The sequence below is a fragment of the Paralichthys olivaceus genome, chromosome 20 (assembly GCF_024713975.1).
Source record: "Paralichthys olivaceus isolate ysfri-2021 chromosome 20, ASM2471397v2, whole genome shotgun sequence".
NCBI lineage: Eukaryota > Metazoa > Chordata > Actinopteri > Pleuronectiformes > Paralichthyidae > Paralichthys > Paralichthys olivaceus.
This window is the reverse complement of record NC_091112.1, coordinates 9,828,058-9,846,141: the sequence shown is the minus strand read 5'-3', so window position 1 is coordinate 9,846,141 and position 18,084 is coordinate 9,828,058. Positions and strand designations below refer to the sequence as shown.

The 18,084-nt window shown below is 40.8% G+C and overlaps 2 protein-coding genes across 4 annotated transcripts; both read left to right on the top strand.

Moving 5' to 3' along the window:
* The first annotated feature begins 210 nt into the window (after nt 1-210).
* otud6b (OTU deubiquitinase 6B) lies at nt 211-4,452 on the top strand. The gene is made up of 8 exons (XM_020090359.2): nt 211-523; nt 1,476-1,624; nt 1,809-1,907; nt 2,133-2,333; nt 2,482-2,602; nt 2,710-2,771; nt 2,864-2,970; nt 3,453-4,452. Exons 1-8 carry the CDS (start codon nt 457-459, stop codon nt 3,535-3,537), a joined length of 891 nt encoding a protein of 296 aa, XP_019945918.2. The 5' UTR covers nt 211-456; the 3' UTR covers nt 3,538-4,452.
* Nucleotides 4,415-11,771, top strand: lrrc69 (leucine rich repeat containing 69). Of its 3 annotated transcripts, none has more exons than XM_069515800.1 (9): nt 4,415-4,924; nt 5,005-5,131; nt 5,225-5,297; nt 5,928-6,123; nt 6,271-6,342; nt 6,427-6,528; nt 6,617-6,796; nt 6,954-7,080; nt 11,605-11,694. In XM_069515800.1, the coding sequence occupies exons 1-8, from the start codon at nt 4,559-4,561 to the stop codon at nt 7,059-7,061; spliced, it is 1,224 nt and encodes a 407-aa protein (XP_069371901.1). In that variant the 5' UTR covers nt 4,415-4,558; the 3' UTR covers nt 7,062-7,080; nt 11,605-11,694. The 3 variants fall into 3 exon arrangements, with proteins under 3 accessions (XP_069371901.1, XP_069371902.1, XP_019946146.2); XM_069515801.1 differs by lacking the exon at nt 11,605-11,694 and adding an exon at nt 8,971-9,104; XM_020090587.2 differs by having other exon boundaries at nt 4,416-4,924; nt 11,635-11,771.
* Nucleotides 11,772-18,084: the final 6,313 nt, after the last annotated feature.

Here is an 18,084-nt window from a genome sequence, read left to right as displayed (position 1 = left end):
TGATTTCTCTTTTTCAGTCTATTGGATGATATGTCGAGGCTTTTCTTTGAAAAGAATCAAAAAAGTTAATCAACCATCAAAATTGTTGACAGTTAATTTTCTGACCAATGGATCCATCAGTTTAAATCATTTCTTTTTGGTGTCTCCATTGAAACATCGATGTAAGACAATTGTGTCCCTTTTGTCCCTTGAACCGTAGCACAGTGATGAGCCGATAGGTGGTGCTGCAAGCAACTTCAGTGACGGAGGGGACGGAGTAGAAGAAGAAGAAAGCTCCGCCCTACTGCTCCGTCGCTTCCGGATCAGACCATCTCAGCACGTTTTCTGTATTTTTATCTCGTACCAGTGGTGAGCCACATTTTATATCCGTGTTATTCTGACTCTGCGTTTATTTAATGGTTAGTTTCGTGTCGCTGCTACAGACTCACTGAACTAAGTGAGCAGCAGCATCCAGTCATGGAGGAGGAGACACCGGAGGAGCTGCTGGTGAAACAGCACAGAAAGGAAAAGAAAGATCTGCAAGGTAGCTGCTGTCACTGGTTTTTACTGTTTTAATAAATGTATTAACCTTTATCAATCCCGATGTTTTATTTAATCTAGTAGAATTTGATTCAGTTTGAACTCTAGCAGCAGCAGCTGAAGCCATAATGTAACACGAGCCAGTTTGGAGCAGAATACAGGATCCACACTTAGGACTATGGTCATGTCTTTGGTATTTATCATCTTGTAGTCAACAAGGATTCGCAGTTTAAGGTTAGAGCACAAAGGGAGTCATAGATGCTATTTAAATTCTTATGTCTTAAAACTTTCAAGTATCTAATCACAGCAGCCAAATCTGATCAGAGATGTTTTAAGTCAGCTGTTAAAGCCAAATTCCACATGTGACACCACAGAATGAGATGTGGCATGATGGCAGAATATTCATTTCCTATTTACTCTCATCCCGGCACTCCTTTTATACTATTTCCTTTATTGTTTGCAATTCATACAGTACAGTATACAAGTATCGACATGTATGCTGCTGTTCATGGTTGCATTTTTTATATATATCTGTATTTGTTTTTTCCTCCTATTGGTATTTACATAATTATTACATGTAATGTTTACCTATATTCGTTCTGCTTCATATCATCTTTAGCTCCATTTCTATATTTATCTTATATGTTTCAGTACATTGATGGCAACTAGATAAACACAGTCATATTCCATGTTTACTTAAGATATTTAGTTAATAAAGCTGTTTCTGATTCTCTTCATGCCATGTTACATAGGTTACAGTTAACTTATAGACAGAGGTTTGCAGCACATGCTTCATATGATTTAGGGATTTATGAAGTATGTTCACGTGAACCTCTTCTAACTGACTAACACAAGGTGCATTAATATCACCTGGAGATGCATCCATCTTCAACAAGCCTGTATTTAATGTTTGTTAGCTTAAATTAAGTATTGTTTTGTCTGTACTTCATTTTCAGCTAAAATCCAGAGCATGAAAAATGCAGTCCCCAAAAATGACAAGAAAAGGAGGAAACAGTTGACAGAGGAAATTGCCAAGCTTGAAGCAGACCTCAGTCAGAAACACGAGGAGGAAATTGGGCAACTCCAATCTACACCTGACACAAAGGTAAAGGCCTGACGGAAGACAAATATCATGGTTATGCATCAGAGTCACACTGTAAATGATGGAAACGCATTTAGGTGTAGGTATATATATGCAAGGGATGTTTTTTTCCACATTTGCATGTCATTATTCATACTTACACAAAGTCTGTGTATTGATTGATGCTCTCCTCACCTAATTTTTCAAGGTGGAAGAGTTGGTAAATGGAGTTCAGACCTTGGAGATGGAGGGTAGAGAACAAGAAGAGGTCAAACAACAACGAGTATCCAAGGCCCAGAAGAGAAGGGTGAGTTACAGGTTCCTTCTCAAACAGGACAGGTTAATAACTGTTTGTTTTTGCCCTCAGCAATTAGTAAACAGAGGACGAAGCACATTTCCCAGAATTCCCCTGCACAAATTACATACCGAATAATAAGCAAGTGTCAGGACCTTAGACAGTAACATTGTAACTGATTATACCTTAACATTTCACATATGATGCAATGCATTTTATGTAAATGATCCTCTCCAGGACAAGAAGGCTACACAGGACAAGGAGAGGGAGAGCAGGATAGCAGAGGCCGAGGTGCAGAACCTGCAGGGTGTGAGGCACCAGGAGGGCGTAAAGCTGACTCAGAAACTCACCCAGCAGCAGCTTCAGATCAAAGAGATCTCCTCCGATGGCCACTGCATGTACCGAGCCATTGAAGATCAGTTGGCACAGCGATCAAAGGTGCGTATTGTCACTGTAGCTGCGTTTTGAATACCTAATCAGAAGCATTATATGCAAATACAGACAATGTAGAATTGCTGCAGTTGAAAATGGCGACTTGGCCAAGGATGTACACATAGAGAACATAATGTGTTGTGCTTTATTCCAGCCTGGATTAACCATGAGTGTGAAGGAGCTGCGGTCTCGTACCGCCGAGCACATGAGAGGCCATGTTGATGACTTCCTGCCTTTCCTCACAAACCCCAACACTGGTGACATGTTCACAACAGGTAACACTGTTAACTTTCCTTTGGTTAAGTTTATAGGTATAATAATACATGTCACAACATAATAATGTGTATGCACAATATTTATACAAGTGTTTGTTGGTTTCCAGATGAGTTTGAGAAATACTGCAGTGAAGTGGAGCACACAGCAGCTTGGGGTGGACAGCTGGAGGTTAGTTTTTTTCTATCACTGATACACTGTGCTGTTGCTCCTGTTGTTCTTTTACAATAATTCATATATTATTCTTGTCTTTTATCCTGCAGCTCCGAGCTTTAACCCAAGTTCTTCAGTTGCCGATAGAAGTGATCCAGGCTGATTCCCCAGCTATAAAAATTGGGGAGGAATATAACAGTGAACCCATCACCCTTGTGTATGTTGTTAATATGTTATTATTTGTTTGGGATTGAAGTTGTGTTTACTTGATCTTTAAAATATAGAAAGCAAGTTGGTAGAATATCAATGATATATAAAAAAAAAAGATTTAAATGAGCCTCTATGGTTTGATTCACATCAGTTGAGAGACAGTGGTAAAGCAGTAAAGAGGCTTTTAGATATAATCTTTAATTATGTAAAATATGTTTGTAAAAATCAAAACATAAGACAGTTACAAACAGTTTATTTACATCACTTCTTCATGAAAGACATATGATGATGTTTTTTCTCTCTAATGTAATTTCATTTGAAATAACATAATGGCTATCACAGAACACACTAGATCAGTAATAGACAAACTTGTATAAATCTAATTTATGTTGAAACTACATCAACGGCTCTGATAGGGCTTTACAAAATATATTGCAGAGCTGCATCTAAGAGATTTTGACTTAGAGCCTCTTTTCTTGTTGTTTACAGCTACATGCGTCACGCCTATGGATTGGGAGAGCACTATAATTCTGTGGAGCGGCTAAAGGACCCAGCCAATGCAGAGGACAGCTGAGAGACAACTCAGTGTGACATAAACCAGTTTGTGTAATGTGGAGCGTAAAAACCACTCACACCAAGGGCCCATAAATACAAATGTATTTCCAAGGGTGATTTGTGCTAAGGACAGAAAGCAAAGAAATTAAATTAGTGTGCTCATGATTTTACATTGGACCCCCTTGGTCTAAACTATACCCCATGGTGCCCCTGCAGCCCTTTTTGGGATGTAGTGTTGTAGAACATACTTTTAAGCAAAATCCACAAGGACAGAAGAGCACGGAAGAGCTGTTGATCGTACATGTCCAATGAGATTCTGAAGTTTTTTTGCGGTGTTCTAAGAAGGAACTGAGTTGTTGGACCTGTTAACACATGTCAATGTTATTTAAATACGTACAATACTGAAGAGATTGAGATGTCTCACTGCTCGATGTTTGGTCATTCTGATCAGGAATTATTGGTTGTATTTGAATGTTTTAATTGTTGAAGTCAGGTACATACACATGCCCATAAATTCTAGAAAAAATCTTTTCAAAAAGAGGAAAAGTACCAGTGTGCACCAGTGCGGTCTTGTTCCAGAATCTTCATTGTTTACAAAGATGTGACATTGTGACGTCAAACTCCAATATTTTCTGTCTGGTTTATTATTAGGATAGAGTTTCAATAATGTAATTTATTTCTATAGAACTTTTCAAGCTCAAGGACAAATGGTTTTTCCAAGTGAAAAGAAAATAGAGTAGAAAATTAAATCAGAAATTCATGGATCCATAAAGATTTTGGAACATGACAGCGGACAAATGTACAAGTATAGTGTTTTATAATGTGAATATAATCAAACCAGAGTGTGGTCAACAAGATAAATAAAGGATAACATGCTCCATTAAGAAATCTATGTAAAAGCATTAAACTGGTACAATGCAATTATAAAACATAACCTTGTGTGGAGTGAACATTTACTGTATTCCTATAAAGTTAAATGAAAGCACATATAAATACAGAAATGATGAGGAAACAATCACTTTCAGTTTTATGACAAAAAAATGAGAAAAAACGATTTGAACATTTGCATCGTGTCTACCTGTGGTAGTCTGAACACGCTGCAGAACTGCATCTTCGTTCTCATGTCGCTAGATGTCGCCACCGGACAAGAGAAAAAATCTCATTACCATGTCAGGAATAGGAAGCGTCTTGTCTCCATGGAAACGTGGAGAAGACTGAGGTGTGTTTTACAAATGGCTGAATCCGTGGTCAGAGCTTCTTATGGTAAAGCGACGTCTTTGAATTTGAGCTCAAAGAAGCTAAAAGAGATTCCTCAGTGTGTTCTGTCATTAACAAACCTGTCGGTTCTCCTGCTGAACAACAACTGTATCACTGTCCTGCCCTCACAGCTGCCATCCCTACAACACGTGAGTCTGTGAGCTCACACTTCAAAATGTCTACACCTAAGTCAGTTGTTAAATGTTTGTCTGTACATATTGTCTGTAAGCTGGCAGAGCTGAATCTGGGAAATAACGCCCTGAAGGAGATTCCAGCAGTTTTGCTCTATCTGGAGGCCTTGAAGAAACTTTATCTGTTCAGCAATCAGATAACAGCAGTTTCACCAGAAGTGATGGGTAAGTTGTCACTGCTCTGCTGCTTCATGAACATCTGCCAAAAAAAACACACAAAGCTAAAATCTACCTCCTAATTGTATTTGTGTTTTTCAGGTGGCTTACGGAACCTTGTTGTGCTCAATCTGAACCACAACCAAATACAGAGACTTCCTGCAGAGATGAAAAGGTACATGTGCTTCATACCTTCAATGATGCATCTATCTATCTATCCATCCATCCATCTATCTATCCATCTATCTATTTATCCATCTCTCTATCCATCTACTGATTTAGTATTTGTAGCCCACAAGATAAATTGTCGACCTCTTCAGGAGTCATGCTTTACATATGTCCTCTGGTCTTGAGGTTCCAGGTATTCAACCTCTGTGAGTCTTCACCTGCCTTGAGCAAAGACTCTTGGTGCTCTACATATCGTATAGCTTCTTCCAACCTTGTTTTTAATCACCTCAGAAATGTTGCCATAATAAGACTCATTTTAAATTCTGGAGATAAAAAACAGTGTTGTAAATGTTTTCATCTCCTAATGCCTTGATAATTGCAGCAGATTTTCTTAACCAAAAAAATGTTGAAACGACTTCAAACTGTTCAAAACTGGAACTAGGAATTTGTTTTAGCCTTGTTAAACAGACTCCCTGTTTATTTTAGGATGGATTTTATGATATTACTAATTACCTCTGAAGAGCTTTTGATCACACTTGAACATTTGTCTAGTTTTCATCTGTATCTGTGAAGAAATTGTTTCTACGAAGTAAAAGCACAAATAAGTTAAGAGTTATGGTTTCCTGTGTTAAATCAGTTTGAGGAAGCTTCGACATCTCAGTGTGCTGGACAATAACCTGGAGGAGGTCCCTGCTGAGCTGGGCTATCTCACCAAGCTGTCTGAGATCAACCTGACTTCCAACAAGCTGTCTCAGTTGCCTCAGCAGCTGTACCAGTGTCGAGAGCTGACCAAGCTCCACATGGCCAGAAACAAGCTGACCAGCCTCCCAGAGGTCGGTGTTCACTGATGTGATCCTGAACCTCTTCAGACATTTATTGTCCTCATCTCACTTCTAAATACAGAGAACAGTTTTCCTCATTTTTTAAATTTTTGTTTGTACTCAGCAAAACTGGATTTAAATATTTCTAATGTCACCCAGGGAATTAGTGCTCTGGAAAAACTCCAGGTTCTCGATGTGGCTGGGAACAAGTTGTCCATGTTCCCTGTTGAGGTACAACTTGTAACATTATCTAATTCAGGGCCATCATGAGAGATCTAAATCATGTGTGGGTAACTGTCACTGTCTTCCCTGCAGTTTCACCGGCTGCCCTTGAAGGAGCTGCACTGTGAAGGCAACAGGTTTGTGCACTGTGAGCCAATGCCATCAGTGCAGGATGCAGAAGTACTCGCATTAAAGGTAACTATCACGAAGTCTGTCCGCTATATAAGATATCTCACAATATATCTGTGCTTGTTAAAATTCTTGTTTCATGTTTGTTTCCCAGGAACTGGTTGCAAGATTTGTGTTGTGGGAGAACAGGAACAGGTTCTCTGTCATCCACATGATGCTTCCCCACTACCCACATCTCACCGCTCTGTTGGCCAATGGCAGCTGTTGTGCAGTTTGCCTCCGCCCCTTCCTCACCACCTGGCTGGAGTGCGTGCATTTTGTCAGTCTGAGGAAGGTGAGGTTAATGCATTTACTTACACTGAATTACAGTATTGTGTGAAAACACTTTGTAAAATGTTGTGATTTAAAATGAGTTTATTTGACACCTGATTATGTATACATGACTTATAATGGGTCAAATTAGGCTCATTAATTGATTGTGTTTGTTACAGGACATGAAAATGAGGAGTTCACTGACTATTCCCGTCCGTGCCGTTCTCTGCTCATACAAGTGCTTTAATACAGAAGGACACTCCTACTATGGCGTTGCTACAACATGAATGCAAGTTCATGAAAAAGGTACTAATCATGATGCCACATTTCATCATACAGATTTGTTAACAGAAAATCCATGTACAGATTTGTCCCTCGCATTTATTTTCACAATATTTCATCCATGCGTAACACACAGACTGAATGTTTAACTATTCTGGTTCTCTATTTCACATGCTTCCTGTAAAAAAAAAAAAAAAAAAAAAGCAAAAATCTTGTGAAATGTGGGTCGCTGGTCTAGTTCGTGTCAGTTAAGGGGTCCTTGAAATTCAAAAGTTCGAGAACCTCTGAATGAGACGACACAGATCAGGCAGCAGACTCTGTGGCCACTAGATGGCAGCAAATTAACATTGTAATTTGCACATTTAGTTGGACCCTGTTTCAGAGCTTAACTCAGTCCTCAGCTGACTTTATAATTCACCTTTAATGTGTAGTATATACAATTCAACATATAATGACCAAACATATGTTGTTTATCCACACATGATTTACCCATGCATAAAACCTGTGACCCCTGTTTTTGTCATGTTGGTTATGGTCAGTACATATTTAACAGTGATCCCTGTAGAGAAACAAAGCTTATCTGGAGCCTCAATCATCCCACTTAATGATAAATTCATAAAGATGTCAACAAACAATTCACTAAAATGTTTACCCACATATTTGACGTTTTAAATTTAGTGCTGATCAAGCTGCACTAACTGACTCCACGGATGCCCCCTATCTCTGTCTCCATCCCCAGCCAGTGGCATCTGTTCCAACCTGCCAGATAAGAGAGGGATAGAGGGAGAGAGAGAGGGCGAGACAGATAGAGCTTCATTCTGGCAAATTAATTTCCCATCCGCTCCTCCAGAGCTTGCTAGCTCTTTCGCTGTAGCTGCTGCTGCGGCCGCCGCTGCTGCGTGTGTCTACTGACTCAGAGCCTCATGCATAATGCATCAGGTTTAATTGCAAACCCAGAAACTAATGACTTTGGACTGGTTAACAGCAGGGGAGCCATACATCTCGAGCAAACTGAATGAAGAATCAGCTCAGAGGAGAGAAAAAAAGGAGCCTAGTCCCTAATTGATGAATAATTGAAGCGGCGAGCTACAGGGCATAATTGTGACATTTTGTTTCAATCAATTTCCAAGTGGTGTGGGCGAAAGTACACTTACAGGGAAAAGGCAATGACAATTAATGAGAGGGAAAGAGAGAGACAGAGAGAGCGGGTGGTGATGGAAATGGATGTTGGGTCCTCAGTCATTGCAGGCGTTTGCTGGGGGGGAAAGACTGGACTCATTCAAACTCAACATTTCTTTTCTCTCAAGCTCCATCTCACTTTGTAAGTTCTCTGGCAAACTGTGGTGGAACTAAAAACCACACCAGTCTGTCTTGGCCTGACCGGTGTTGACTGGATGAAGCTTGAGGGTCAAGCAGACAAAGCCACTTAATCATTTGCAGATCAAGTTCTGCCCTGAGCATGGTCTTTAACATTTTACAGTCAGTATTTGTCGACAGCCTAAGTAAAGACGTGTTTTTCTTCCACCTGTAAATGTAGGAAATTGTGCAAAAATTCTTCAATCTAAAAAACGTTTCGTTAAGCCCTGAAATTATCACCCTGGATACCATCATTTCAGCTCTGTGTGATCACAAAAAAATTGAGCCTGATTACATCACTGAAGATTTTGCTCCCCAGCCTGCAGCGCTGGAAGAGAGCTGTATGTTCTAAGATTACACTGACACTATTTCGTTCTGGGGTACATTTTTACCATAAATGATATATATGTTTACATAAGGACCTCACAATGGAAATTCAAAATTAGTTTTAAGTGCTGCACAAGAACACGGCTCATAAATAGGTCATTAAATAGGCCATTTTAATCTGCTGGGACCTCACGAACGGGTGAAAGGCCAACAGTATGTGCCTTCTTACAGGCAGCAGATGCTGGGTCCTGGAGCAGTGGAGCAGTGGCAGCAGCAGCGGCAGCAGCAGCAGCGGCGGCGCCACTAGCTCAGCGGCCTCAGGACTTGTCTGTTAGTTGGTCTGGTGTCGAGCTTCCTGCGTGTGTTCACACATAAACACATGCCACTTTAACATGCTGCAGAAAATCAAACACAACTCCATCCACTCTGCACTGATGGCACATCATCAAGAAAACTTTCCCCCCACCGCTTTGTCTTCATCATGTCGTTTCACGGAGCATGTAGTCGCACCCCCCACAATCCGTGCAGACACACTCTTCTTCCATATCACTGAGCTGTCCCTCATGATTGCCATATTCAGAGATCCCCGTGTGTTTGCACAGAGCGTTTCTAAAAATCCATGCAAGGCTTTGATTGACGTCTATGGAAATGAGGAGGTTGCATCCTCAAAGGAGACACCATACGGATGGGAGCAGTGCACTGACGAGAGGCATCGACAAAAGGTGCTTGTAAATTCCTGACATGCCTAGCATATGTTAATGAGCCGTTCTCTTGCTCTGATATAATTACTGCGAGGGGATATTGCCTTTGGTGGAAATATCTGTCTCACATGGCGTGGTTACCTCAGGGGGGCGAGAAAAAAAGTATCGAATGATAAAGTAGAGGGTGCATAAATTCTCATTTACCATGCTTGGAGGTAAAGAGAGGGATGTTGGCAAATTCACTCAGGATGATATATTGGGTAGAAGGCACCTTGGGTTCATTACATAGCTCCTTTGTTAAAGTGCTTTCTGCAGTCTTGTGTCGTTTGTTAGGGGGTATTTAGTCTGTCTTGTCATTTGGAGCACTTACTTAGGATGTCTTCAGAGGAGCCTATGGCTGTCTGAGCTCACATCGCATCTCGGTGCTACTGTGGCTAAAAACAGAACGCAGGATTCGCGTTGCAGGCTCCTTTTGTTATGGATATGATGGAAGTGTGTGTGTTTGCAGATGAAGGTCATATGCAGCCTTGTCTCTGTACTTTTCATTCAAAACATCATTTGCTTTTTTTCCTGTGGTTTTTTATGAATCCACACTTTTATGTTTTATTCAGACAAGTGTTTGCAGCTGGTTCTAGGAAAAAACCCTGTCTCACAGGATTTGTCTTCACCAACACTGTGTCATGCTTTGTCTTGTCCAGTGATCCATCAAAGCTGTGATGGTGGTTTTCGCCTCAGAATAAAGATTTGTCTCCCCCTGATTTCTCCTCTTCTGTAACAGCAGAGTTCCAGAGTGAATATTGTTGATTGCTGAATTAGGGGCCTTGCGACCGAGAGAGAAACAGACAGACGACTGGTTGACCAGTGTCATCACCAGTAGTGTGCATCACTCCAATCAGTAGACTCTATTGTTGTCCATCGCTGCCCATGACAGGACTTGGTATCGAGCCACTGGCACAGTACCAGATTGTTGTCTGGTCGATGGACGCACGATTAATTCTGTTGTGTTACCAATGGCAGCGAGCACTAGGGGGCAGTGTGGTTCTCTGCTGGCCCTCGAGCAGAGGGGGGAGAGAGATGCAGTGATGCACAGCACACTGAGATGTGCCTGATGAATCTAAGAGATAGAGCAGTTAATAAAAACAAGAACAATGAGGTGTTATTGGAATTCTAAACTTAATCGAAATCTGTGGATCGGATCGGAGCACAGCGACACACGTGACTGTAAAATCTAACAAGTGCAGCCAAATATGAGAAAAGGTGAAAGTCTTCTTGCACCCGTTGATGCGTATCAATGGAGAAAAGGGACGACACAGACGGCAGATGAACGAGACAATAACTCTCCTCATCAAGATCAATCAGTATACTCAACAAAAGAGCTTGCTCCACATGGTTTAGAAGAAGAAATAATCTGAGCAAACCAGACGTGTGTTGCAGACCAGACTATAAAAAGATGCCATAAAACAAAACCACCCAAATGTAACAATCCAATAACTCAGCTTCCCCCTAATCTTTTCTATTCATCTACAACACAATGTCATATAAATAACAGTCTGAATACGAGCAGGTAAACTGTCTGTCCTTCGAGGTTACAATGGAAGCAGTGCCATCACTGAGCCATCCTTCATTAGGGGGAGCTCAGACCAGCGGCCGGCCGTCGACCTCTCCGTGCCAGTTCTGGGTCAGTACCAGCCACGCTGCGAAAACACCATTACCACACCACATTTGTTGAAGGAATAAGACACTGCTGCAACTTCAAAAGAGCAAATAAATCTTTAATCTTGAGCGTCTTTGAAACTCTTCGAAAGTTTCCTCGTGCTCTGGTAATAACGGGGACGGCGGAGATGGATGTGTGCTTCTGTTTGTTCGAAAGACTGTTTATTTATTCGGGGAACAAAACTGGAGGGGAAAAGAAAACGAGGCTGAAAGAGAAGTAGACGCTGCTTTTTATCGTTTGATGTCACTTCAGAAAGTTCACTCAGTGGAATGCCATGTGGTATTTTATGTGTGGTTTGATGCTGGCATTTTCCAAAAGTAGTTCTTTATAGTGCGATATTGGTCTCTGTGTTACTGTGGCTTTAATGTGACTCCTAACACTGTAGAAAATGCACATCCACTGACATGTTCCTATAGCATCCTTATTTGATCCATCATTTAAAACAATCAGCTGCTGAGTTGACCCCACGACGTCTTTCAGTTCCACCTCTGCTCTCCTCCATCATCGGCTGCGATTGACGGCACATGATCTCAAAACCCAAATCTGGGGTCACGTGACGACCACTGGAGCATGCCCAGTGCAGCAGATCGGCGGGTGGGTGGGACACCAGGTAGCAGCATCTGGTCTCCGCGTTTTCTGGAACACACAAGTGCCTGTGGCGCTGCAGGCTTGGCTGGTCGAACATCTGTCTGCGATCTGTGGGCCGGCTGGATGAGCAGACCAGCAGCCCAACCAACCGGCCAAATGAGCGTCCTGCACACATGAATGTCCTTCAGGAATATGTGGGTTAATGTCTCTGTTATCGCAATCTGACTCCACTCAGTCCTGTCCATTATTTTTCGGGAGAGCGGATGTCTTTGTATTTGCTCTTTGTTCTCTAAATAAAATCTACATTTCTCCCCAGCTCCGTGTTTGTTGATGCTTCGTCTCTTGTGGAACGAATTCTTTCTTTGCAGCGTCACTGGATTTGAAAAGTAGTGGCTGCCTACAGTGTTAAAACTAAACTAGACACATTTTTTTTGTGTAGTGTAGAAACTAAGCTTCATTTTCTAAACCTATAGCCAATATATTTGGCATTTCAAGCACGTGGTTTTGTTAAAAGATGCCACAAGAAAATCCTTTATACTTTTATGACAAATCAATATTTTAAGGAATCTCCAAGGTCTGTAGGACTAATCCTCTGGGACTACAAATGTTTTAAACAAATCTCATAGCAGTCCGCTGTTGAAATATTTCTGTTTGCAGCACATTGATTGAGCGACCAACAAAATGAAATCGAAAGCAGCCCTCAGCTCGCTCAGCCTTTTAAACACCACAATCCTTTTAAAAGCTCTAACTCCCTGTCCATCTTGTATCTGTAGCAAATTTAAAATTCATAGGTCACAGCGGCGAAGAGAGAGAGAAAAGAGTTTAGCATTGCCGCATTGAGAATGACAAGGACCTGCTGTGAATCACGAGGCGGAAATCGTAACCTTGCCGGGATAATTGATGAAACTCCGGAGCCACTGCCATGTCAATCACACGTTCATGTGCTGTGTGCCTGTGAAGACGGGTAAACATTTCCAAGATAATTAGGAGAGGGTTCAATCTGACAAAAGACAACCATTTGCATGTGGTTTTAATGAATCCAAAACATTCTGTATGGGACATTGCCTTTGTGTAATTAGCATATGCTGAATTTCCTGAACAACAAAAATGTGTTAATGCCCTCAAGAGAAGCTCCAATTACTTTTAACATCATGACAACCACACAATGCAAAACTCAGTTTTCCCTTTTCCTGTTGCTATAATATCACAGCTAATTGACGCCAGTAGGAATAAAAACAACAAAAAAAACAACAAAAAAACAACTCAACACTTCACACAACTCCGACCAGTAGAAAAGAGCAGCATGATGCATGGTGCCCACTTGTCCCCTTCGAATCCAGCCTCGCCGACAACAGATGGCCATCTCTCCCACAATGCCGAGCGGTCACAGATGCCAACAGAAGAGGTGACAAACACTCTGCAGGTGTCTGTCCCTCTGCGTCTGTGGCATGTGCACACATTTCCCTGTGTGTGTGTGTGCGTGCATCAGGGGACAAAGAGCATCTTTCTTGCAGGGAGAGGAGAGTAATTGATAGCAGAGGACAACCTGCAGGAAGGAAGTGCCATCATATGCTAAATGGATGGGTTGGCACAGACTGGCACAAACTGATGGCACAGATGCGGCAGAAGTCAACATTATTCATTGTGGAAACTTACATGAGTATGTTGATAATCTCTTTTCCGAGCAAGTGATTTGTGAAGCATTGTTTCCAGAAACCCTGACGTCTGCATGGTGAGAACTGTTTAAATATTTATACATATAGACCCCTTAAATATATCACATCATTGCATTGTTTTTTTCATTATACATTTATACCTTCTAACAGCAGATATGTCCTGTATCACTGCTTTATTCTGTGCTGCAATTTATGAGTGGTTTTGACTGCACCGGGCAATCTGTTCCCTCTCCCTGTGTGCTGGCCAGGCCAGGTGTGGTGGTTGGCAAGGGCTCGCAACGCCAGGTGAGCAAGCTGCTGGCCAGGTGCCCTCCAGAGGATCGCTAGACTGACCAGATACCAGATGGCTGCGGAGCACCGGCAGGCAGACAGACAAGTTCACACACACACACATGCTCTTGTGCGCAGTAAAAAGCAGAGCATTAGGAAACATTGCAGCCCTCCAGTGAGTTTGAAAGTGAAATGCTTAATGTGTTTTTACTGTACTTCTCTTCAAGCAGCTGAGGCAGAACTCATGCACAACACATAACGGCTACAGAACAACTCACTGCACCTCAGAGCTCACATAAATGTCACTCGTAAAGTCTGAAGCTCGATCAGGATGAAATGTCGAGAGTTTATGGGACACAGGTTTTGGGGCTGAAATAAGTTCTTTGGCATGCGAGGTATGTTACAATTGAAAACATTTGTATACAGCGCTGCTAACAAAGAAATGATGCATGATTAAAATATGGATCTGTCAACAGTTGTAAAGGATTGATTTGCTGTAGCCAAAGATTTCTGAGCAAATAGAGAATTTTCGCTGAAACCTAATTTTTACAGCGTACAGTCACTCATCTGCTTCCAAAGAACCATTCAGTAAAAGTAGCTTAAGAGCCATCATGGACTGAACCACTCACAGGCCACAAGTCCTGTTGTGCATCACACAAACCTTCTTCGAGCATCGCCTATAGCATTTAAAGGCACAGTAATCGTGTGGCGGTAGTTAATCACGACAAGCCTTGCAGCTCCTCTGTTTCCACAAAGCCACCCACGCCTGCTGTGGATTCAGGGGTTGCTATTGAGCTCCTGAATCTCAGCCCAAAACCGATTAGCCTGGCTCTTTTAGGGTTTGGCTTGATTCAGGATCTAATTCCCTCTGGCTCAAATTAGGTCAGGTTTAATTTTATCTCACCCCCCACCCAATCACACACACACACAGGCATGTGCGCACACATTGGGGCACTATTTATTATATTATGTTATTTTCTTTTTTGAATATAATATTTTTCAGGTTAAAACAGAGCCCGTACAAGTGTTTTGGGGTTATTTAAGGGCAGAGTATTAAATATTTAATATATTCCCTTTACTCTTCTACATTGCCAGAATCAACCATATCTGACAAGACCTGACACTCATTGAAGCTATTGCCACAACAGTACGTTTATAGCACAATACAGGGTCAAGATCCTGTGTAAACCCTGAACAAATTCTGTTCAGACTTGCATGTATCAACACAATCGTGTCCAGGACATGATATACCATAAAGCTGGTTTTAATACATACATTACATTCATTCAGTCCATGATACCCAGTCTTCATACAGAAACGATGACAGTTGTTTTTTTTCTGCATTAACTGATGGTTCATAAATCACACTTGTAGGCCTGGCCGGGAGAAGACAGATTGGCCATCTGTAAATATTTATTCAGCATCTCTATAATTAAACAGAGCCAATGCATCATGTCAGCCATACATGTCTGATGACTCCGGCTCACATACAGCGCTGAATAATACAGTGTGGAACAACTTCGTCAAACATTTACTGTAGATCTGAAAGAGACAGAGAGACAGAGAGACAAAGAGAGAGCAATGAAGTGACGAAGGATAGATGAGTTCAACATGTTAGAATAATAAAGGATGGATTGATAAATGCAAGATGTCGTTTGACAAAGAGCGATAGGAGAAGAGGAATCAACGGATGACATGATAAATACAAGATGTTGCATGGGGAGGGACGGGTGAGAAAGATGAGCAGTGAGGAAAGATGGATCCAAGATATCAGAGGAAGGAAACAGTGGGAAAGTCTGAGGAGGAAATAGTTTCATGATGGTCTGCCGCTCGCTGTGTGAACTATAAATTGACCACTGATGGAGTCCCGCCTCTCAGAGAAAGAGATGATGGAAAAGGAAGTGCAGTCGGGATATTTAAACCGTAGACTTATATAAAGATGGAAGACATGACCGCTCCCCTAAAGTGAGATCATCTTGATCGCCTCCTGGTGGCTGGCTGCAGCATAGGTCATTAACCCCGCCTCCATGTTAACAGATTGACAAAACAAAAAATCTAAATACACTTTTTCTCAAAGATTATGTCTGTCATTGTAGGTCATTTTTAATAGCACAGATGCTTTATCAAGTGTTTATTTTTCCACTAATATTTGGTTTGAATTACTCATTACTATAAAAAGGGATGAAATGGCATGAATATTTTTTATACTACTCTGAGTAGGAAGATCTAATCTAATTAATTATCTCAATATTAGAAAGTTGTTGTGATTTCCTGTGTAGCTTTGTGCTGGAGACAGAAGAGGAAAAGTTATTATAATTGTTTGAGAATGTCTTTTTAGAAGGAACTTGAACCACCAGCTAACAAAGTTTAGTAATTTATAGCTGGATGAGCGGTGCAGACGCTGGAGTAACTGTGGAGATCCGAGTAGCATGAGACAAATTAGGCTCATATTAATCTCTTTTTTCAGAATATTAGATATCAAACGTCTGTGCCTTAAGTTATTAATAAGAGAGAAGCTCAGTAGCTTCCTTACAAAAGAAAAACTGTTACTCTAATTTAGTCACTTGGATTTTTCAGCTCTCTGAGTATTTGCGACACAGAAAGGATGCCACCCACTTGAAGGATAGCAATATACACATTAATTATGTCCTTATTCACAAATAAATGTATTTCATCAACAACATTTTAACTCAAAGATTTTTGAAATACGCCAGATTTTTTTAACTGTATAGTCAGGATTACTTTGGCCTGATATTTCTGACAATATTGTTGAGCATCTGAGCTACAAGCTTTGTACCCTAATGTTGACTGCATTAAGATTCTGGCCACTACAGGACAAAACATTTACTCTGAAACAAACTCAGAAACGCGTCCGTAGAAAGGATCCGCTCCTGATGTAAATATAAAGTATTTCAGTATTAAAGGCCCATTCTAGGGTAAAGAAAACAATAATTTGTACAATTTAGATGAAACACCCTCGTGAAAACATCACTAGGAGTATTTTATATTCAATTTCTGCCAATAGTTCCCTTTCACCTAAATCTTCCACACTGGACCTTTGATATTGCCTCAGACATGAGTAGTGGGGTTGTAGGAGAAGTGGCTTAAGCAGCGTAATACTTTTGGGTTAGGTGGTTTGGGGTTTGTTTAATCAAACTTAATTTAATTAAAATGTATGGTAATTATGGTCTGTTGTTGTCCTACATGCACATGCCTCCGATGTGCAGTTTGTTTATTACTAGTGGATTGTGTCTGGATTTAAATCCATATGGGAGCTGCCATTTTCAATCTGAGACATTTCACGCAGCTACAGAACAATCATGTAACCTCCCTTGGTCCCATGACAACCGACCCTGGATAATCTGTCATCAATCTTCTCTCCCTCTCGCACCAATCAAATCTGTGTGCCTTGGGAAGCCCCATGTATATTTCAACAAAATATCGCAGCCGATCTGCAAAACTCTGAGAAATGTGACATTCTGAATGAAAAATTGATTTCATAAACAAACTGTTCACCGATAAATAGCTTTTAATCAAGATGATGGTTTGACATGCCTCTGGTGTTTCTATCGCATTTTAACATTTTTATTAATACATGACATCGGAATAAATTCATCATCCACAGGGAAAACTGCATGAAGTGCACAACTATAAATAATCCATTTGCTCTCCTTCAACTTTCATCAACTCATTATATAAAACTCTTTTTTTCTGACAACCAGGAAAAACATTACAAGTCAAATATAACTCTGGTGAAACATTTAGAGTCAGCACTGTAGATGTTTTTAATACGTTTCAATATTGGACAAACTTTGAACTGAATTTAATTGAAGTTTTGATGTATTTTTGTGTGGAATAGAATTTTTAATTTAATGTCTGACAAGAAAAATGTTCCTCCACAGTATCACTCTTTTAACCCGACATAAAAACTGTCTCACCAGTGCAGTAAACTCTACCAATGAAAGGGGAAAAGATATTCCATCAATAATAATAATAGCTCTAGTTAGAGCAGTAAATCCAATCAAGGTGCACAAGTTTGCACACACTCATTAAAATGAGCTCCCTAAATGTGATCGTTGGTCTCACAGTGATTAAAAAAGGGACAAAACATTCTTTGATTTGCATCTAGATCTGGATTCGCACCAAAATTCAACAAGTTCTTTCCAGACCCACACCAAGTTTTGTGATAATCTGTCAGGTAGTTTCTGCGCAATATTGCCGACAAACATGCAAACCAACAAACAAACAAACAAATGGACAGGGTTGTAAACAGAACCTCCTCAGTGAAATAAATAATTGCTGCTTCATGTAGATCCTTCCTGTTTGATATTTAAGATACCAAACCACACCTCACTCAACATCTCATGGATTACAGTTCAATGTCTCCCAAACTCAG